The sequence below is a fragment of the Seriola aureovittata genome, chromosome 12 (genome assembly GCF_021018895.1).
Source record: "Seriola aureovittata isolate HTS-2021-v1 ecotype China chromosome 12, ASM2101889v1, whole genome shotgun sequence".
NCBI classification, from domain to species: domain Eukaryota; kingdom Metazoa; phylum Chordata; class Actinopteri; order Carangiformes; family Carangidae; genus Seriola; species Seriola aureovittata.
The window spans coordinates 11365070-11380499 of NC_079375.1; the positions used below are offsets into that span (position 1 = coordinate 11365070).

Below are 15430 nucleotides of genomic sequence, written 5' to 3' on the forward strand. Positions count from 1 at the left end.
AATGCATTGAATAATAAAAAGCGTATGTGGCTGTTGGTTTTTTTTTTTCTTTACCAATGTTATTATTACATATTAATATAAACTGAGGAATTTTTTAAACTAAACAGTACATTTTCTTAAAATCACAGACTATATTACCTATAAGTCTTGCAATGGGAGATCAAGTTTAATAATGTTCTGATATTTTTAAACACTATTTCACTGAAATTCATATAATCACCCTTCCTAGCACAGCCCTATTCACTTTAGACCAATCAGAGCACAGACAAAATGCAAATACAGAAATATATCATACATCATATTTTTGGGGGACTGTGATTTAAAGTGATTTGCAGTAGACTAATGTAGTTTCAGTGTAAGTGTAGTGTATCGTCGGCGACACTTGGTGGCAGCACTGAGGCAACAGTTTGTTTGCGCCACAAACGAATAGTCCGAGGAAGAAGAAACCATCAACAAGATATGCGAAACTTTACCTTCGCTGTCACTCCGATTCGGTCTTTTCAGTAAGAGGGATGGAACTCTTACCTAGCAGAAGCATTTTATGCACACTTTTCTTTATTATAGTCCTGTCAGAGGGATATTTTCGATGGGTAAGTGTAACTTAACGTCCGTGTTCTCGTGACTTAAACGTGACTCAGCTCGGTCTGCAGTTGCTATTATGGTGTTTATCTGAGGCGGCTAGCGAAACTAAGGTCCAGGTTAGTTTAGCTATTTAGGGCTCTCGCTCTATGTAACCCGGGTAAAGACGGCGTTAGTCAGTAATTGGCTTAATAGTGACTGCTTAATAGTGGCCGAGACATAACAGGAAACAGTAGTGCTATTTGAAAACTGGACCAGCCTCGTAAACCGAGCACCGAAAAGGGACAACACAAACGTTAGCTTTGGCATTTCACAGACAGGGCTGGCGCAGGCTCTGTCTTGGACTTAAAGCCGGTGCCGAACATGTCATGACAAAACGAAAACACAACAATATTTCTACGAGGTTTTTTAAAAATAATGCTTAGCTAAATGTGTTCCGGGTAATCTTTTCATTATCCCAAGCCATAACTTTTGACCCAGTTTAACTGGCTCACAAAACTGTGATGAAGACCACTAAATCTGCAACATTAGCAAGTTATTTATCTAGATCACATATGGTGGTTTGGAGATGGCTAGCTAAATTAATCTGTTTATCACTTTTTGACGCTGTAATGTCTTTTCATTTGGAATAAGCGGGTGCAGACACAATGTATTCACTGTGACAAAACGTAGGAGGCTTGACTGCTTAACTGTTTTTGAAACTACTGTATTAAATGATAAGAACAAGTGCTTGAATAGTACATTACAAGGGAAAAGACGACAAAATCATTGAGATGTACCTTTCATGATATTGATAACCACATAAAAGAAATAATGAACATAAAGGTGTGATGTATTTATTTGATTTAATCAGATGTACATTTCATCAGTGGCCTCTAAACTCGTTTCACTGCATTTGCACCCATATTCGTAAGGTAATTGGGTCAGTCCCCTGCAATGCATGAAACTACTAAACTATGCTAAAACCATTACATCTGGATCTGATTAATCATTACTGTTTCAAGATAAGATATCAGCTTCCTTGTTAAAACAACAAGTATGTGGGATGAGTAAAAATATTGATCATTTGGAGACTGCAGTGGATAAGCAGAAAGGATTTTACAGAAAACGTATTATACTATATCTACTTAAAACAAACCTTGTAGGGTTCTAGTTCTTACCCTAGATAAGTGAGTCTTGTACCCCTGGATCTCAGTCTTGCAAGTCTGGACAAATAGTTGGTACATTTAGAGTACTGGCCTAGTTTGCAGCTGCGTAGGACTCCAACTGAGGAAATAATGACATTTGAATGCTGTCCTTTAACTCAGTCCCACAAGACACGAGTAGGGCAGAGTGTGACGCTGGACGTGCTCATAAAACAGTTTGTAGAGTAAGTGAATTAACTTCCCTAAGTCATCCCTCCCAACAATGAACATGTGAGGGCTCTAATGCTGAATAGACAGATTGTAGAAAACTTTAATTGAGGAACTATAAATAGTATTTAAATCTTTTAAACATTTTTAAACAATTGTAATAGTTTGTTATTGCATTTTATGGAAAGTATCAAGTTTAAAATATGTTTGTTCAAATTGAACATGGTTTATTCATAATAACATTTGCAGAAGCGTTGTTATGTTACCATATAAATTTGACCACCAGTTCTGCTTTTTCTTGCCTTCTTTTTGAATCTGAATGTGTGTGTATTCAAGATAACATTGAATGATATGACTAAACTGCTTCTCCATCTGCTTTTCAATGGTTTATTTTTCAAATGCTGGGTTGAAAGGAAATACTTTTGCAGAAGTGAAATTTTATTTTCAGACATACAAAGCACGAGATTCTAGAAACACAGGAAATAAACATGACGAGAGGTTCAACCTGGCAAGCAAAAAACCTCAAGATAAAGCTCTAACCTCAGATCAGATTGGTTAAGTCCTTTTGAGCAGCCAGAACTAAGTCATGTGGTCCACTGTTGCCTTTAGAGGAATTTAGTGTGTTTGGGCTTAAGACCTTGTCCTCGTCCTCACTAATGAAAACAAGTATAAATGAAAAGCCACTCAAGTTCCACTGGATTCTACAGAAAAAATAAATATACTGTATGCAGACCAGCATGATGCCAAACAAATTTCCTCTGTGAACACACTGCACAAATGATCATTGTGTTTTTCTTGTCTTACTATCAGGTTGAGGCCGAGCACTGTGTGTGGTATGGCGAGTGTGGGGAGTCCGAAAAGGTGCCCGGAAAAAAGTACAATTGCAACTACACTGGTCCCCCCATCTCGCTACCTGCTGAGGGTCAAGAGCTTCTCACGGTATATTTCTTAATGCTTTTGACTTGTTATTTGCTGACATTTGATGTTCAAACCAGTGTTCTGCAACATACTTCTGCTTTCCAGTGGTAAAAAAATATTATAAAAGTGTATTAAAGTGATGTCATTCCGTTTGTGTTTACATGCAGGAACTTTGTCCTGGATATGACTATGGAAACCGAAGCCTCTGCTGTAATGTTGACCAGTTGCACACTCTCAAAGGGAGTCTCCAGCTTCCCCTTCAGTTCCTGTCTAGGTATGCACTGCAGTTATGACATTACCTAATGAAGCACATGACATGCTTTGAAGGGTATCATTATTATCTCCCTTCTGAACACAAAAAATATATACCCCTTTAAAACTGTCAGTACATGTGCTGCTCACATTTTGTTGTTGTAACATGCAAACCCTGGCTATGCATGATCCAAATTATGGGTTGGAGGCTAAATTGCAATGTTTTGCAGAGGTTGACAAAATGTCTTATCTTTATAGATTTTATATTTTTATTTCACCACATTTATAACTACCTTGTTTACAGCTGTTTTACACTTATAAACTTTTTTTTATTATTTGAAAGTTATGCAATGCTTCTGACACTCGCTACATCTGTGTGCAGGTGTCCCGCCTGTTTCTTCAATCTGATGAACCTCTTCTGTGAGCTGACATGCAGCCCCCACCAGAGTCAGTTCATGAATGCCACCAAGTTCAATGAGACCAATGTAGTGGAAGTGCAGTACTATATTGGACAAACGTTTGCTAATGGTGAGTTCACAATCAGATGTGGATTAAGACACAATAAACAGCTCTACCTTCATATTCATGGCTTCCTGGTTAAATCTAGAGAAAAGTGAAAGTAAAAATGGCCACATTTGGCTTACATGTGAAATCTGCTGATTAAATCTTAAACACAAAGTCAATTTAACTCAGTGACAATCTTTGAGTTTTCTCCTAAAATAATTAAATTGGACTTTTTCAGCCATGTACAATGCCTGTAAGGACGTCCAGGCACCATCTAGCAATGTAAAGGCCTTATCACTGCTGTGTGGCAAGGATGCAAAGGACTGCAATGCTACTAACTGGATCCAGTACATGTTCGATATTAACAATGGACAGACTCCCTTCCCTATCATCCCGATATTCTCAGGTAAATCTTTTTGTAGTAATTTTTCTTATTTGGTCATGAGCCTGCTGCAGAAAATAGTTGTTTTTTTTTTTTTAGCATTTTGACTGTTGATGGTTAATCCATTCTGCTGTGTTATGCTGTTTCTTTACTCTAGATGTCCCGGTATCTGATTATACTCCCATGAACAACAAGACGTATGCGTGCACAGAGGGCTTAGCGGATGGCTCGGGTCCTTGCTCCTGTCAGGATTGCACAAATGCCTGTGGGCCCAAACCTGTACCTCCCCCTCTCCCTCCACCCTGGACGATCTTTGGTGTCGATGCCATGGCTTTCATCATGTGGATCTCTTACACAGCCTTCCTGCTTATCTTCTCTGGAGTTGTGCTGGGAGCGTGGTGTTACAGGTGAAGGACTTTTTGCAGTGTATCTGCAGCCACTCACTCAACATGACAATAGTATTTTGGTTCTGTTGCTGGCATTTGAACTTAATATCTAATTGGTTGGTGTGGTTATTTATGTTTACAGGAAAAGGATAATCATGTCTGAGTATGGCCCTATACTGGACAGTAATAACCCACTGTCTCTCAACAGTGATAATCCTGACCAAGGTATAATAATACATGATTAAAGGTCCAATTATTTTTCTTCTTTCTGAAATCTGTTTGCCTTACAAATAATTAACTTGCTTTTTAGGTGTAATACAAGTAATTATATTGTTCTGTCCTTGCTGCACAATCAAAACTAACTCCCAGTCTGTTTCTCTTCTTAGTAAATGCGTCATGCTGTGAAACTCTTGGCGAGCGCTTCGAGAATGCACTGCGATCCGTCTTCAGCTCCTGGGGTTCCTTCTGTGTGCGGCATCCCTCTCTGGTCATACTGGGCAGCCTGATACTTGTGGTAGCCTCCTCTGGGGGACTGGTCTATATGCGCATCACCACTGACCCTGTTGAGCTGTGGTCGTCTCCCACAAGCCAGGCCCGTCAAGAGAAGGACTATTTTGACAGTCACTTTGGACCCTTCTTTAGAACTGTACAGCTCATTATAACCACTCCACTCAATGACACTTTCATCTACTCCCCATACTTGGGAGGGTCAGATGTCCCATTCGGAGCCATACTGGATAAAGACATCCTGCACCAGGTGGGTCAGTGGGAGAGGTCTGTTTTAGCAATTTTGGTTAGTTTGCTGTCATTAGAGCAACTGGGTGTTTATGTATAAAGAAGTATTGCTTCTGTTAACCAGATTAGATGCATGTAAAGAGCAGTTTCATTTCTTAAACCACGGTTTATTGGTTCTCCTCTCTTTTTCATTTTTTTTGTAACTATAAACAACCAGGTGCTGGACTTGCAGCTTGACATCGAAGCCCTCGTGGCCACATACGAGGGCCAAACCGTCACCCTGAAAGACCTCTGCTTGGCTCCGCTGGCCCCATACAACAACAACTGTACCATCTTGAGTGTCCTCAACTACTTCCAGAACAGCCATGCTGTGTTGGACCACAGTATAGGAGATGACTTCTTTGTCTATGCTGACTATCACAGCCACTTCCTCTACTGTGTCAGGTGATTTTTTTTTTCTTTTTCTGCCAGTTTCTTTTCCTTTTTCAAATACTTACCAACAACTTACCAACTGGCACTCATGGTTTTAAATCAAGCCTTTCCTTTTCCTGTTGGGCTATAGTAAAACGCTTAAAATCTCTAGAAAACACATCCATATCAAATTCAACACCTGCAGCTCACAAGAATCTATTTTCTCCATTTTTGTGTTGGATGTCTTAAAATAGCACAGTAATACTTCCTCATTGGTCCTCATGTGGTGGTTGTTTGTTTTTTCTGATACTGACTTAACTCTGCTCGCCTTTTCTCCTGCAGTGCACCAGCATCCCTTAACGACACCACTCTCCTCCATGACCCTTGTTTGGGCACGTTTGGGGGGCCCGTCTTCCCGTGGCTGGCCCTTGGGGGTTACGATGGTGAGCTGGAGTAACACTTGTTGATGAAGATAGAGATACAGAAAATAGTGGTAGTTCTTCCTTTACAGCATTTACATCTGTTTAGAGCCTCTCTGTGGATTATTTTATTGCATTAAGAAAAAAAAAATTATGGTCTTCTAGTCACTGAACTTCTTGTACATTAACCTGCTATATGTCGCAGTCTTAATCTAAAGGTGTATCAGTAACACCTGACATTGTGCTCTTTGCTAATTGTGCAGTGTTGATGCAGGTAGCAGTGAACTTATTAATTAGCCTACATGGTGTGTGCAGCAGTCAGATTACAACTGTGCTGTTTAAGATGATAATATGAATAAAGAAATAATCCTCTGATTATCACGGGAGCTGATAGCAATAACCAATAATAACCAATAACAATCACAACCAGCTGTCTGAGAGATAGCCATGTTTTTCCAGGATGTTATTAATTTATTATCTGGCTGTTATTGTCTCTCTGCCAAAGCGAGTGCTCAGCTGTAACTTCTAGTTTAATCATCTTTATCAATATGCTTGATAACCGAGGATTGTATAAGTGATGGCCTCACCTCACCCCCCCCCCCCCCCCCCCCCCCCTCCCCACACTACAGGCACTAACTACAACAATGCCACCGCTCTAGTGATCACCTTTCCACTCAACAACTACCTGAACGACTCAGTCCGGCTGGGAAAAGCTCTTGCATGGGAGAAAGAGTGAGACACCAATGCGTTTCTAAAATTACTTTTACACAGCTTCAGTAAAAGTCACTGTGTTTTCTTTGTGTTTGTACTTACTGTGTTTTCTTTGTGTGCATTTCAGATTCATCCAATTCATGAAGAACTTCAAAAACCCCAACCTGACCATAGCGTTCAGTGCAGAGAGGAGTGTCGAAGATGAAATTGACAGAGAAAGCGACGGTGACATCAGGACCATAGTAATCAGCTATGCCATTATGTTCATCTACATCTCCCTGGCCCTTGGTCACATCTACAGCTTCCGGAGGGTGATGGTAAGAGACAAAGCCCCAATTCAATGTCGTTATCATTTTCATTCAATGTGTTGGTTACCATAATCCATCCTTGGGAAAGTTTCACTCATGCAGTGTCACCTGTCTTTCCTGCCTGTGACATAAGAGCTTTAGTCCAACAAAACGAGTACATCTCGCTTGACAACTTCCTGTGCTCAAGTGTGAAAGGGAGCAGCTCAGGGAAGAACATGACTCACCCTCTATCTTTTGCCCCGCACAGGTGGACTCTAAGATTTCTCTGGGTATAGCGGGCATCCTGATTGTGCTCAGCTCTGTGGCCGCCTCACTGGGGATCTTCAGTTATGCTGGTATCCCTCTCACGCTCATTGTAATTGAGGTCATTCCCTTCCTGGTGCTGGCTGTTGGAGTGGACAACATCTTTATTATAGTGCAGACATACCAGGTAGCCTCCATTCTCCCAATGTATAAAAAAATTTCATATGATCATCCATTTATTGGTCATTGGGTTTAATGGTTTAATGCTTATGTACATTGTCATTATCAGTTTTTATGATTTATTCAGTTGAACCGTGACACTTCTGTTGCTTTTCCTAGTTTTGCTAGCTGTCAGCATCTCTTAAAAAAAAAAAAAAGAAAAAACAGATATTAATTTCAACAAGATTAGTGTTTTGGTACGCTGCCAGTAATTTGTCAAATCGGCCAAAAGTGATTTCCATTTGCATTTTTGAACAGAGGGATGAGCGGATGCCAAATGAGGAACTTCACCAGCAGATTGGGCGTATTCTTGGAGACGTTGCCCCCAGCATGTTCCTCTCCTCATTCTCTGAGACAGTGGCCTTCTTCCTAGGTAAAATGGGTCATCTATTAAATGCTTTCCATTTATATACACAGACAATGTAACTGAAACTTTAAAATGTGTATGGTTCATGATTATGGTTCAACTTAAATTAAGAATGTTTTTGTGGATAGGACTGATGTAGTTGCACTCAAAAAGGGCTAAAGTCTTCTGGTTAGTCACAAACTGTTAAAATTGTTGACTTTCTCCGTCCACAGGGGCCCTTTCCAATATGCCTGCAGTGAGGACTTTCTCTCTGTTTGCCGGCTTGGCTGTCTTTATTGATTTCCTGTTGCAGATCAGTTGCTTTGTCAGCTTGCTTGGCTTAGATGCCAGAAGACAGGAGGTGAGGTCTGAGGGGAGACTGTGGTGACATTCATGATGAATGCGGGGGTTATAGATTGTCAGGAGCTGTTAGATTTATGTGAAACTGCTTTCCTACAGATTTAACAGCCCCGATTTAATGTCGCACTCAGATATGTGACAGAGTTTTCATCTTGCTAATCATTACAGTAGCTAATTTAACTGATTATCTATTTACTGGTTGATTGTTTGCAGAGCATTGTCAGTGAAGTGAGTGTTTGCAGTTAAAACCTGCTCTTTGTCCTCAGTGGCACATGGTTGTTCTTAATGATTCAATCTTCAAATTAGTTACAGACTAAATTACACTTATCGAATGATGTGTTGTCCTGTTTTTAAAAGGGGAATCGACTCGACATCATCTGCTGTGTGAAGCTGCCAGAAGGTCAGGAAAGCAAGACAGATGGCATCCTCTTCCGTTTTTTCAAGAAAGTCTATGCCCCATTCATCCTCAAAGAGTGGGTGCGACCAATCATAGTAAGTACCTCGGTCACACTTTGCCAGTCATCCACAGCTACATTATTTTTAGAGAGACTCCTCCTGTCATGTATTATTCTGATAAAGTATTGATGTATTGAGTTGCAGTCATATCTTCCAATGGGTAAAATATTGTTTTTGGTCAGTGATCATGTTGTTCATTATAAAGAGGTTTTATTCTTTCCTTCTTCAGGTGGCTGTGTTTGTTGGAGTTCTCTCCTTCAGTATTGCTGTAGTGAACAAAGTAGAGATTGGACTGGACCAGAAATTATCCATGCCAGATGTAAGTCTTTGCAATTTATATCACACCTGTGTGTTCATGGATTTTTAGTGGACACCACTTGAAGCTTATTAAAAAAATGTAGAATGGTTATATTTGAATCTTTGTAGTAATACTTCATCTGTGATGTAGTTTATTTTGCGGCGTACTTTACTGCTCCTGTAAGTCATACAGGAAGATTAATCGATTACATTTTTAGAACAGTCTTCTTATGTATAATATGACGGTTTGTCTCTCCATCCAGGACTCATACGTGCTTGACTACTTTAAGAACTTGAGCGAATATCTCCACACTGGAGCTCCAGTGTACTTTGTGGTAGAGGACGGTCTCAACTACAGTAGCCCAGAGGGCCAGAATGTTGTATGTGGAGGAGTGGGCTGCAACAACAACTCCCTGGTTCAGCAGGTCTACGCAGCCTCACTCATCAGCGACTAGTAAGTCTGAGCTATAAACGAATTAGCTCATGTGTGGTTTCAATGCACAGGACAAAATCCATACTGAATATAAAAAATTTGCTACAGGAAGAGTCTGGGAACCTGTTTGAAACTTTAAGGAGAGTTTTTGTAATCTAACCTATGATTCTATAATCTCTTCAATTTTCACTTTTCAGCACAACCATTGCCTTCACACCGTCCTCCTGGCTGGATGACTACTTTGACTGGGTGAAGCCTCAGTCTACCTGCTGTCGATACTACAACACCACCGGGGCCTTCTGCAATGCCTCGGGTAAATTTTAATCTAATGTCAACATACTTTGAACCCTTGTCTCACGAGCCTGGTGTCACAAGTTCAACATTTTTTGTCAATTCATACAGTCATACACAAAATGCAGTGAAACAAATGGCATTTTAGGGCAAATTTTAGCTGAACGAACAGGAGAAATAAGGAAACACAAAACAGAATTTAATGTTATCATAATTCAGGTGACGTGTGTTACATTTTTCAGAACTGAAATTCAGATATAGCGGTTGTATGCTTCATGTAATGAAGACTTTCTAATATATTTATAATTAGTGCAACCTTGTTTCAGATTTGTTAATTCATTTGTTTTCAATTCATGGCTTTGTCTCAGAGTTATTTTGCATATTTCTCCAATACCTTTTGGTTAAATGGATGAATTTACTCCTGATGTTGTTTTCCAGTGGTAAACCCATCTTGTGTGCACTGTCGGCCCATGACTCCTACTGGAAAGCAGAGACCTGAAGGACAAGACTTCATGCGGTTTCTCCCCATGTTCCTGTCGGACAATCCCAACATCAAGTGTGGAAAAGGGTAATTTTATAGCTCTATCAAAATCTTATTGAAAACACATGACATATCATTGAATATTTTCACTTTAATTTCCCTTTCCCATGTGTTTAAAAAGGACCCCTTTTACAGTTGACCAGTTTTGTTGTGGTTTGTAAATTGCCCCTGCTTTACTGTCACTCACAATGGGTTAATGCTCCTACAGCGGCCATGCAGCCTACGCCACAGCAGTTGACCTGTATCCGAACAACACAGGGGTGGGAGCCACTTACTTTATGACTTACCACACCATCCTGAAGGAATCCCCAGACTTCATAGATGCTCTAAAAATGGCCCGAAATCTGGCTGACAATATCAGTCAGTCCATGGACCATAAAGTTTTTCCCTACAGGTAAGTCCTGTTGCTCTGCTTAATACGCTGCATAAATTAAATCATTTATCAGGTGTTTTTAGTTCCATCCACTACTTGAGGGTTTTTCTGTGTATGTGTTTTAAGGTGAAATACTGGTATCTGAAATTCTGCTTGTTTTGAACACAAGGTTCAAGGGAATCAGAGGGGAGGAGTAGGTCATAGATAAGCACAAAGGAAAGAAAACATTATAAATGGCAATGGAGTTGATGTTTGATTGAAGTACTGAATTATCCTTCCTATCCAGTGTATCCCGAAATATCACAGAAAAGTCACACCACCACTGCTGAGGTTGAACCCAGTGTTCCACGAATAAGTGATTTGCAGATACAAAATTAGATTTACTGCGTTTATACAATGATGGAATAAGCTGACTCATTAGTCACTCATTTACTTAAATACATCACTACACCAGACATAAATTTGCCTCTGATTACAAATATTACTATTACTAAAACAAAATAGATCATTTTAGAAGCCACGCCCTGATATGCTGATTTTAAGCAACTGGACAATGTTGGCAATTTTCTCAGTGGCTGTTCACTAATACATATTTTCCTTCCTTTTACAGCGTCTTCTATGTGTTTTACGAGCAGTACCTCACCATTGCGTATGACACAGCTCTGAACTTAAGCGTGTCACTTGCATCCATATTTGTGGTGTCGACGGTGTTGTTGGGCTTCGAGCTGTGGTCAGCTGTTCTTGTCAGCCTTACCATCGCCATGATCCTGGTCAACATGTTCGGCGTCATGTGGCTGTGGGGTATCAGCCTCAATGCAGTTTCCTTAGTGAACTTGGTCATGGTGAGAGGCAACATGAAAAACGCTTCACATTTATCTTACACAGCACTTTAAGCAAAGCAATAAAAACTTTATAAAACATCTTTTGAATTAAACAAGACCAGGTCAGCAGAAAGAAAGGATTGTCTTTGAAGTTAAAGGAAAATCACGTCTTTTTACAACATTCATTCATGTTTTTATAGTTATAGCAATAGTTCCTGTCAGATATGATTACATTTGACTCATCATTTTAATTGCTCCAATCTGGGAACATGGCAGCATCAATAGAAAAGTTCATTATAGCACCAACACAAGCTAGCAAACAGTCAGACACATTGTAAATAATGTTTTAGCATGTTTTGGTAAAACAAATTATTCACCCCTCAACATTCTGAGGAAAGATGTGAAAAAGTGGGCCTTGAGTTGAACTTACTGTCAGACATTATGCAAACTGTTTTAGCAGTTTGACTTGTAAATGGAAAAATATGAATTGCAAGTCTGTTTTACTATTTCCCTAATATAAATTCTCTGCAACTCTGTGACTATTTGGTCTTTTGAGTCATAGATTGTGGCTTTGAAATGAGGATGTGTTTACACTTTGTCTGGCTGTCTGACCCCTCGCCTTGCGTACCCTAAGGGACTTTGTTCTAGCAATGTCACCAAGTCTACAAATGTCAGCAATTATGTCGGCAAATAAAATGTTGTTATAGCCAGAAAAAAAAACTTGAACCAATACCTGATTTTTCTTCAATCTCACACATACATATTCACTTCAAGACAGCAAACTTAGGTTGGTTGGCTTTCATTCCATAATTTCCATGTTTATGGTGCTGAGTAGTTTCCTTTCCTCCGTTGCAGAGTTGTGGTATCTCGGTGGAGTTCTGCAGTCACATTGTGAGAGCGTTTTCCATCAGTGTGAAGAAGAACAGAGCGGAGCGGGCTGAAGAGGCTCTGGCTCACATGGGCAGTTCTGTAAGTCTGGCTTTACCTCTTAGCACACTGATGAGAGGAAGCTTTATCAATATGAGTAAATGATTAGGTTAGTAAATGATAAGTAAATATTTGGATTGAAAATGTTTGCATAGCGATTATGTGCATCTCAGTGTATACAAGCGTGTACAGCAGCATAAGTCAAAGTTTTCGTTTTGAGGAAAATGTAATTGCATATCTCCTTTAGCTGAAAAAGTTAGGTGTAAAATAATTTTGGTTTTTATCATGATCACAGTGACATGACATTTAATGACACGTTTCCCTTTTTGCAGGTATTCAGCGGGATCACATTAACAAAGTTTGGAGGTATCGTAATCCTGGCGCTTTCCAAGTCACAAATCTTCCAGGTCTTCTACTTTAGGATGTACTTGGCCATCGTGCTTCTGGGGGCCACACACGGCCTCATCTTTCTCCCTGTACTGCTCAGCTATATAGGTCAGTAATGTCACACGTTAAAGTGAAAATCATAAAGCATACAATTTGAACGCAGATTTAATTCTGATTTAAAATGAAATTTAATGTGTTGTAACTCCTTTCACAGGTCCTTCAGTCAACAAAGCAAAGGTGTTTGCTGCTAATCAGCGCTACGCTGGTACAGAAAGGGAGCGCCTCCTCAACTACTAGCAGGCTGTTTGAGACAATGAACAATGAACTAACTGTTTGTCTGGGATGGACTGTGTGGGTATGAGCGCAAGCAGTTTCTGTGATTACTGACACACTCATTGTCGTTGCCACTACTATGCATGGATTTAACTCAGGAGTAACTTGGGATCAGAGTGCCAGAGGCCTTCACTCAGCTGCATACATACTGATTTCTGAAGAAGACTTTGGACCCCCACCATTCTTCTTCACACTACAGGACAAACATGAATTCAATATTTGAAGCATGAGCAACATATGGAACAGAAAACAACACTTTGACAGTGTGGAAGTAGGAGAGACACCACCCCCAACATCAGTTAACAGACAAATCCTCAGTCAGATCCATATGCTATGATCTATTTTGATTTGGGAAAATTCAAAAGGGTAAAACTGCTCAGTTTTTTTTCATGATTTTTAAATATATACCAGAAAAAACTATGTGAAATAGAGCTGACAATTTTTTTGCAAACATTTACTTATGTGGGACATTTGTAGAACATTTTGATATTATGAACCATGTAATGGCCGGAACACGGCCCACACTGGAGCTAACAGATAACAATAGTGATATCATATGCCCTCATAATACCTGGCGTTAACATGAATTGTATTTATATACATACTGTATAATAACACAGGCCAGCTGGTTGTAGCATTTTCACCTAGCAATAATATGTGTTATGTGTTATTACTTCCTGTGCACATAAAGAAACTGGAATTTTTCTTATTATGTAATAGTACGGACAGTCATGTTTTGACTACAGCACATTGGATTTGAAATGAAACAGTGTCTTTCGCTTTTACTTTCTTTGCTCACATTTGTGTTGGGAGTGCAGAGCAGAGTTTGGAGCCCTTTTTGCCAAGAGAGGCATAAGTAAAAAAAAAAAATACTACAATTTCCACATGGATGTGGCTATAAACACCCTCAATGCTGATCCGTCACATTGTTTCATTTCAGATTCAGTTTACTGGAATACAGAGCCAAAACACAGCTGCCTGCCATGTCTTTTATTGCCACATTGGTATCTATGGAGGTTATCTTGCGCCACATTTAATTTTAGAGTTTGTTAATGTATCTCAAGTGTCCTTTTGAGGTGTTTGCAAGACTAGATTGTGACTTCATGTTGGGTGCAACACAGATGACCACAGCAGTGAGTGTGACATCAGTCAAGATACATGTTAATGCCAGATATAATGGGTCCTATAAAGCTAATATGTTTTTAAATTGAAGTGTAAATGAGACACTTTGCAGTTACTGAACAAAACATTTTGTTGCGCTAAGAGACAAAGCTTTACATTTAACTGTAAATAACGTAAACATGACTTATTCAGATTTATTCTTAAGTCATTTAGAGTGTGATGTACAGAAATCTGTAGAATGACTGGATAATGGTACAGTCTTCAGTTTATCATTCCTACACATTTTAAGTTATTTTAGTTTGTTAACCATTAACATTATGTTACCTTTTGCATTGCTGTCCTTTTAAGTAAATTCCTCATAAATTCCTTGGTTTTCAAGGAAAGAACAACTTTGTGTGGCCAATTAAAAAGAAAAAAAAAAAAAACTTCTGCGTCCTGCCCCTCAACATGTCTGAGATATTGACTAGTGGAGTTGATCATTCATTGCGCCTTAATGAGGATGGTGTGCTCTCACTAATTAAATTTGAACAGGGTTGAGACATTACTGGAAGAGGACGAGGATGTCAACATCTGCTTGGGAACTTAAAGGGACAGTACCATTCCTTGTTCGTAGTTTTCTGGCGCTATGTTTTTTTCCCCCCACCATGATGCAGTAATGTTTTTTGGAATGTACGAAAGAACTTTGTTGATTAAAAGAACCTGTATGTGAAAAATGTTTATGAGAAACCAAATGAAAAAGTTGTAACATGAATAGGGAAGAATTGTGCTGAAACAGTGCTGTGGATTGACGTGGACAAATAATCTGTGACATTGAAGATTAAACCAAGCACTGGTTTTTAGTTTTTAACAATTTTACAATATATTCACATCTATGAATTTTATTTATTGTCCCCAAACGTATGTCCTGTAATGTTTTGTTGTGTTGGTTAGAATAAGGTATAAGTTAAACATAAGAAGCCACATTTCCTCTAAGTCACATCTTGCTTTTCAACTCCTGCCTGAAGAAGACTTTTTGGAGAAGTAATTTAGTTCCTGAATACAACTGCAGTGTCTGCTACAGTTAGCACAAACCACACACACGTTTGTTGAGATTGTTCAGACTGACCACAGTGTGGCGTCATCCATTCATGAAGCTCTGACTGCATCATGCTCTCAGTAAAGTAGTGGGAGTGACCTAATTTTTATGTCTTGAGGAGAAGCAGCCTTGCAATGCTTTTACCTTGTCAGTAAATTAAATATGTGCAGGGTGCCACTATCTCAAATGCAGAGTCAACAGCATAATGAAGCTGGTTGCTCAGCATCTAAATCGGCAGCTTTGGGATAT

General features: G+C 39.4%; 1 protein-coding gene across 1 annotated transcript; it reads left to right on the forward strand.

The window, feature by feature from the left end:
- Nucleotides 1-445: 445 nt before the first annotated feature.
- Nucleotides 446-14987, forward strand: npc1 (Niemann-Pick disease, type C1). The gene is made up of 25 exons (XM_056391749.1): nucleotides 446-590; nucleotides 2742-2870; nucleotides 3017-3123; nucleotides 3484-3629; nucleotides 3844-4011; nucleotides 4145-4394; nucleotides 4516-4598; nucleotides 4760-5130; nucleotides 5326-5552; nucleotides 5862-5962; nucleotides 6568-6670; nucleotides 6777-6966; nucleotides 7205-7387; nucleotides 7678-7792; nucleotides 7999-8126; nucleotides 8483-8617; nucleotides 8811-8900; nucleotides 9142-9332; nucleotides 9509-9624; nucleotides 10041-10170; nucleotides 10352-10537; nucleotides 11127-11358; nucleotides 12193-12306; nucleotides 12597-12759; nucleotides 12866-14987. Exons 1-25 carry the CDS (start codon nucleotides 513-515, stop codon nucleotides 12946-12948), a joined length of 3819 nt encoding a protein of 1272 aa, XP_056247724.1. The 5' UTR covers nucleotides 446-512; the 3' UTR covers nucleotides 12949-14987.
- The last annotated feature ends 443 nt before the right edge of the window (nucleotides 14988-15430 follow it).

Bases quoted from the DNA above. Each gene is read 5' to 3' on its own strand.
- npc1 (XM_056391749.1), top strand. From the start codon at position 513: ATGGAACTCTTACCTAGCAGAAGCATTTTATGCACACTTTTCTTTATT. The intron at 5,963-6,567 runs GTGAGCTGGAGT...CCCACACTACAG, and splicing joins GGCCCTTGGGGGTTACGATG to GCACTAACTACAACAATGCC. The intron at 11,359-12,192 runs GTGAGAGGCAAC...CCTCCGTTGCAG, and splicing joins CCTTAGTGAACTTGGTCATG to AGTTGTGGTATCTCGGTGGA.